General features: G+C 41.1%; 1 protein-coding gene across 3 annotated transcripts in view; it reads left to right on the plus strand.

Annotated features, from left to right (window-relative positions):
• Positions 1-7,283, plus strand: part of LOC143285705 (uncharacterized) — a 44,739-nt gene that overhangs the window by 36,176 nt on the left and 1,280 nt on the right. For all 3 annotated transcript variants that reach the window (XM_076593114.1, XM_076593125.1, XM_076593117.1), the window contains exons 12-17: positions 671-775; positions 1,895-2,041; positions 2,572-2,655; positions 4,844-5,144; positions 6,630-6,688; positions 7,160-7,266. In XM_076593114.1, the coding sequence (XP_076449229.1) occupies positions 671-775; positions 1,895-2,041; positions 2,572-2,655; positions 4,844-5,144; positions 6,630-6,688; positions 7,160-7,261 (798 nt within the window). In that variant the 3' untranslated portion in view covers positions 7,262-7,266. The remainder of the gene's footprint in view (positions 1-670; positions 776-1,894; positions 2,042-2,571; positions 2,656-4,843; positions 5,145-6,629; positions 6,689-7,159; positions 7,267-7,283) is intronic.

Here is a 7,283-nt window from a genome sequence, read left to right on the forward strand (position 1 = left end):
TTTTTTTGGTTTGGTTTGGTTTTACTCAAAAGAGAAAAAAAGTTGTTGTTGCTATTGATTTTTTTTTCTTTCTTGAGAAAAGAAACCTTTCGTGGTCAGTGTGTTCTCACACAAGAAGGTGAAAAGGATGAGATTGACATTGACAATGGGGAGGCTTTCTTTTTCAAGTGTGTGTGTGCAAACACGTGCATGTGTGTGTGTCGCACACGACTTTGTGCATGTTCTCCCACTGTAAAATGAACAGGATGGAAAGCCTTTAAGGGAAGCCTGATGGGGTTTGTTAGACTTGTAGAAGATGCATTCAGAAATTATTTATGAATTTGAAATTAATGTTTTATGAAAATATTTGTTTTATAATAAGACTTTGTGTTTAATTTCATATGAATTTTGTCTTTCCTTGTGAGTGCAGTTATATTTAGTTCTCATAGTGGAATGTGCTTGCTGTTAAGTGTTATGAGGCCCAGTTTTGTGTGTCGCAGTGTTCACAGATCAGCCCAGAAAGGGGTGAAAAGCCCTTAAAGCATTAATAATTTGTGTGTGGCGGGGAATGTTTGTGTGAGAGTGCATGTGGAAGGATGGGTTTTGTCAGTTGCAATTGTTGTTTTCTTCTTGTTGTTATTTGCGTAGTTTTTAATTATCATAAATATAACCCATCCGTATCTTTTTTCAGGCCCATGCCAATGCACAGGAGACACAGACAAACAGAGCTACTGAGGCCACCAATGCTGCCTCATGCATTGCTCTTGAAGCTGAAATAGCCATGCTCAAAGAACAGGTACAGGAGTTGAACAAATCTGGTTTTATTTGTGATTTATAAGCAAAGTTTCTTTAACTGGCATTCCCAGGTTTTACAGTCTTCTCGTTTTTGTTCATAATACTTTCGGCGTCCCAAGATTTATTTAGGGTTATAAGCTGCAAATTTATTCAATGGCTTGATCCTTGTAGCTAAAACATGATGCGCAGCTGCATTTTCAGTTTTTTCCTCTCTTAAGTGATCCTCCAGTTGTTGATATCTGTATGGTTGTTGTTTTTTTAAGTATTTGTGTTCAGTTCAAAGAAAAATAGATTATCAGCTTCAGTGTTGTTTACTTGCATACTTACTGCCCATTGCGCCATCTGGCATGTAGGGCAGCAAGGAGAAACACCACTCTTATCTGTTTTGCAGCCAGCCTCTGTGTGCTTCAGGGTCTTGAGTTCACTTTCAGCTGTTCTGCCCCATGTTCTCTTTGAACTTCCTCTTTTGTGTATACCTTGTGGTGTCCAGTGAAGGGCTGTCCAGGTGATGTTACCCTTGCTCTGTTCGCATGACACGTCCAGTCCATTTGCACTGCCTTCTCATGCTGATGGTTTCCATGTCCTCTTGATTGCACTGGGCCAGTGGTTAATTGGAGATAGTGTTGCACCGGAAGATTTTTCAGGATTCTTCAGAGGTTTTTCATGTGGAAGACTGACAATTCAGCGCTGTTGGTGATGAACAGAATGACTAGGACTAGCTGTGAATTGATGTGTGAATTCAGCACTGTTGTTTTCTAAGTGATTGACTACTCTTTCAGATTTCATGTTGGCTGTGTCTCTGTTTGAAGTGCTGACATGTTCATTGCAGTTTGCAGTGCATCTTTTCAATGTTCTTTCTTAGAATTGTTTATTAAAAAAATAAAATTGAGTGCAGTTTATATGTATCACAACCCCAAACATAAATGTAGTTGTTTGATTGTTTGATAATACTACACAATACAGTACAATACATCTTCATTAATCTGATTGGAAATTACAAATATGTACTTGATTAACTTCTTATATACCTTGTATTCAATCTTGAAGCCAAAAGTATTTGTTGTTGTATGTTTGGTATAAATGTTTTACTTACTTGTATATTTGTATTCATTTTTGAAAGCTGAAAGTGTTCGCTGAGGACTTTGAACAAGAGCGCATGGACCGCACCTCGGCACAGGCAGCACGTGACTCGGCCAAGAAAGCTGTGGAGAACCTGAGTCGCCAGAGCCATTCCCTCAGCTCACAGGTCAAGCGTCTGGAAAAGCAGGTGAGCAGGAAAAAAAGCCCTTTAACACAAGGAGTTTGAGGATGTGTCCACCACTATGCCCATGGGCCCTAACTCCCATATTCACTTGTATGTACAAGCGGACTTTTATGTGCATGACGGTTTTTATCCCACAATGTTGGCAGCCATACTCTGTTTTCAGGGGTGGGGGGGTATGCTGGGTATGTGCTTGTTTCCTTAACCCACCAAATTCTGGCATGGATTACTGGCACCAGCAGGTCTGCATGCCTGTTGACCTGGGAGATCGGAAAAATCTCTACCCTTAAACCACCAGGTGCTGTGACTGGAATTCAAACCCAGAAGCTTCAGATTGAAAGCACAAGGCTTAAAAATCACTCAGCTGTTGCACTTGTTGTCAGAAAATGTCAGTTCTGCTGTTGATTCACAAATCATATGATGGGTGGTTGATGTCATAAACTCAAACGTTTTGAGTCTTACAGGTTAATTGATTGCACACTAATAAAAGCAGGCATTTTTTGTGTAGCTGTATGGCTGGTGTGTGTTCCTTCCAGATCAAGGATCGTGATGATACCATTGCGTGGACCCTGCGTCAGAATGAGACATTCCAGCATGAAGCATCTGACTTCAAAAGGAAGGTCAATATACGTTCATATATATATATATATATGTGTGTGTGTGTGTGTGTGTGTGTGTGTGTGTATTTTATTTATCTCAAAATATGTGGTGATTAACCTGTAGAAGTAAAGAATAGAGATTTTGCAGGGTTCTTCAGCTGCAAAATCTGTTTGGATTACGGAACAAAACATGGCCATACTACAATAAAAAATAAAAATCAGAGAGGTTTCAGAGTTCCTGTACCCACCCCTGTCCTACTTCAGCAGTGTGGTCAGAATCTTTTATCTTCTTTCATCTTCACTTATGCAAGGATATGCTGATTTTTGGACACATGACTAATACTTATCATTGCTATCCCAAGTCAATCACTTTCAGTTCAGACTTCATTCATACCAAGCAGAGATGACTGAAGTTGTCTGAAAGGAACTGGATCATAATTGAGCATCATGCAACCTCAAGCATCTTTGAAGATGTTGCTTGGATTTCTATATCACCATCAAAATTATTCTGAATACAGTTACGCTGGAACAGAGTACCACATGACAGGATGTATGGTAGAATAAGATACAACCGGAAGTTCAACATAACAGGAAGTAAGATTGAATAAGGGCTAACATGTTGTTACATCTTTTTCTTTTTTTTTAAACATGTCAAGCAGCCTCAAGCCAAAATGGAGTTATTATTCTTGTAAGACATTTGTTGTGTGTGTGTGTGATCCTCTATATCTCAGGATTTTCTTTTCCTTCTGAAGGTTAGCCTATGATATGATCTTCTTAGTGTCAACAGATTTATGGAGGGACATTGGATAGTCTCCATTTAAGCGGTCAGGAGAGTGTCTCTCAGTTTGGCTGCTCCCTGGATGAGCACTTCTGTCCAGGCTGGTTGGGCATTCTGTCCTGAATAAGAACAGGCATCACCACAGAATACAAGACTGACCCAGTAGCAGTGTGGAATCTCCTTTTGTAAACTTGTGATATCGCCTGACATCGATAGCTTCAGGACAAAGGGGCACAAACGAGATAGGGATTGCCCTGTAGTGTAAGTTTCAAGGGGTCAAAGCATGCTGACTGATCCATATATTGAACACCATATCTGCTTTAAAAATTTTTTTAAATAGATTTAAGCAGATGTCTGACCTACACATAAACCCAACCTGATGGTCAGACCTTGAGAGCCTACCATTGCACTGGAGCTGCCATGGAGTAAACCTGGGTACAATAACATGTGAACAGCCTAGACATATATATAGCATTCACGCAGAATCATGTCTTCTGAGGTATTGCAGAGTATAATCACTGCAGTCGTACAAATGGTGTAATCTATTTTGATAACACCCTTTCATTGGTTTGTAACTGTTTTCTGTTCTGATGCTTAAAACGCAGTCAGCAAATCCCTGTAGTGGTGTATTCATTTCAATTTCATAAACTCAGTGAGGCATCACTGCATTCCGATAAATCCATATACACAATAGCACATCTGATAAGCAGATGCCTGACCAGTGGCATAACTCAGCAAGCATAGTCAGGCCCTGAGCACATGCGTACCTGTCAGAGTGGATTTCTTCTTCCATTTTGCCAGAGGACAGTTATGTTGCCATGGGTTCTTTTTCAGTGCACCTACTGCATGCTGCATACGGGACCTCGGTTTATCCTGTCATCCAAATGACTCAGTTTGGTTTTCCAGTCAAAGTTGGGAGAAAGGGCAAGATTGGGATTCGAGCCCAGACCCTCAAGGACTCTGTATTGGCAAATAAGCATCTTAACGTGAAGTGTTGGTCTAGTGGAGCCCATCCACCTGGGAAGCGATAAAAACTGAGCACACTGGTTCGAGTCCCACAGTCGCCAGTATTTTCTCCCCCTCCATTAGACCTTGAGTGGTGGTCTGGACACTAGTCATTAGGATGAGATGATAAACAGAGGTCCCTGTGTGCAGCATGCATTTAGCACACGTAAAAGAACCCACGGCAATAAAAGGGTTGTCCCTGGCAAAATTATTTAGAAAAATCCACTTCAAAAGGAAAACAAATAAAATTGCAGGCAGAAAAAAAAAAGCGTGGCACTTTCAGTGTAGCGTCATGCTCTCCATGTTGAGAGCAACACGAATTTCACACAGAGAAATCTGTTGTGACAAAGAGTAATACAATACAATAGAGCACAATACAATACAGTACAATAACTGTTCTCCCACCTTCCTGCTCATTGCTCACAGCTGGCAGCAGAGTGGGAAGAGAAGCAGAGCCTGCAGCGACGGTTGCTGAGTCTGGAGCAGCAGCTGCAGCAGCAAAAACCACCGCGCAACCCGTACCTGCCTTCCGGGGCGTCGCCCATGTTCCAGCCTCCTTCCCCACAGCGCTCCTCAGCACCCTACTTCAGCAGCCAGGCAGCGTCAGCCAGGACTAACATGGGCCCTGAGCTCCTCCCGGGAGCATGGACCTGCTCAATGTGTAACTCCGTCAACTACCCTGGTCGGACGGTGTGCGAGCGCTGCGGCTATGTGAACTCTCCTCCAAGTATGAAGGGTTTCTGTGTGGTGTTGTGTGTCAGTGCTGCGTGTTTTCTGATGTGTGTCGGTGTTTACACATTTGTGTTTTGTGTGTTGTGAACGTGTTTTCTGATGTGTGTCGGTGTTTACACATTTGTGTTTTGTGTGTTGGTGTTCACTCATTTCTGTTTTTTGAGTGCCGGTGTTACACGTTTCTGTTTTGTGTGTCGGTGTTACACATTTCTGTTGTGTCAGTGTCGCGCATTTCTGTTTTGTGGCGGTGTTGCACATTTCTGTTTTGTATCCATGTTACATATTCCTGTTTTTTGTCCATGTTACACATTTCTGTTTTGTGTTGGTGTTACATATTTCAGTTTTGTGTCAGTGTATTTCTGTTTGTATTGTATTACTCTTTTGTCACAAGAGTCCCCTTTGTGAAATTGGGGCTGCTCCCCCTAAGGAGACTGTATCGCTGCATTGCAGCACCACCCTTTTTTTTTTTTTTCTTTTTTCTTTCTTCTGCCTGCCTGCGTATTTGTTTTGCCAGGGTCAACAACCCTTTTGTTGCTATGGGTTCTTTGACATGCGCTGAGTGCATGCAACACACAGGTCCTCGGTTTATTGTCTCATCTGAATGACTAGCATCCAGACCAGCAGTCAGGGTCTAGTAAAGGGGGAGAAAAGTACTGCTGAGTGTGAGATTCAGTCCAGATTCTCTGGCTTCCTAGGTGGATGCATTACCACTAGGCCACCACACCACTGGTGTGTCAGTGTTTCTGTTTTGAGTCAGTGTTCAACATTACTTGGTAGGCTGGGTTTGCAAGTGTGGCATTTCTGTTGGCCATAATGGGAGTGTCTGTGTGTGGGAAGGGGAGAGGAGGGGGGTGGAGGGTAAAATGGGAAGTATGAGCTGTGGTTTCTCATCAGGTTGAGTATCCGGGATTCATGTTTGTGTTTCATTTCAAAGTGGTTTTAGTATGTTGACGTGGTTTCATGTTATAGGTATATATAGTGATTTTGGTATAATTGTGCAGGTACTGGTTGCAAAATGCTTTATTTTAGAAAGAAAAAAAATGAGAATCATTGTTATTGTTTATGAGTGTTGTAGATTTCACTACCATTTCTTCTTTTTGTAGTGAGTTTCTTTGCGGTTTTTTTTTTCTTTCTATTTTGTTTCATTTGTTACGTTTTTGTTGTAACAAGTTTATGTTTGCAGTGATTATTTGTAGAAAGAAAGTAATGTTACCACAGTGTGTGAGTGTACTGGGAGTAAGGGGGTGGGGGGTGAGGCAAAAAATGTGTGTGTGCATTTTGTGTGTGTATGCATGTGTGTGTGTGTTCTCATTTCTTTGTTCTTTTGTAGTCAACATTTAGCATTACGTTTGAATGTTTTATTGTATTAAATGATAAATATATATTGATATGTAGCTTTTGTCGGAAAAAAAAAGAAGAAAACTTTAAAAACATATGCTTATTCTTCTGAGTGTTAACACTGATGCATTGCTGATTTCAGGAAGTCACCCTGAGCAGTTTGGATTTGGCTCCAGTGACATCTATGGCTCAGAGCATGCAGTACGTGTTGTTTTCTCTTGTGGGAATTTGCTGAAGAATGTCTTTCATTGAAGATGTTGAATCTTGATACTTGGCATATTTCGTAACTTCAAGACTATTCATTATTTGTGCTACATGTTGTCTTTTAGCACATTCACACTTATACTTTTTATATTTCATAACTTTAAGACAGTTCATAATTTGCGCTGCATGTTTTTGTTTTGCACATGCACACTTATACTTTGTATATTTCATTTTACTCCATTATATGCACTATATGTTGTCTTTTAGCACATTCACACTTATACTTTGTATATTTCATAACTTTACCCTGATAATTCGCACTGTATGTTGTCTTTTACCACATTCACACTTAAATACTTTGTATGTTTCATGACTTTATCCCTTGATATGCACTAGTGATCTGTCCAGAATAAGGCAGGGATTTGGAGCCTAACATTGACTCAACATGGTGACATGGTATTGTTGCAGCACCTGATGTCTCGAGGCGGAGACCAGAACCAGGGAGGGATGTTGCCTGGCAACGGAGATCTGGTCGTGGATTCCGGACCTTGGACGCCCACCCCAAACTAACTTTTGTGAGTGGTCAGAAGTG

Source organism: Babylonia areolata, chromosome 1 (assembly GCF_041734735.1).
Source record: "Babylonia areolata isolate BAREFJ2019XMU chromosome 1, ASM4173473v1, whole genome shotgun sequence".
NCBI classification, from domain to species: domain Eukaryota; kingdom Metazoa; phylum Mollusca; class Gastropoda; order Neogastropoda; family Buccinidae; genus Babylonia; species Babylonia areolata.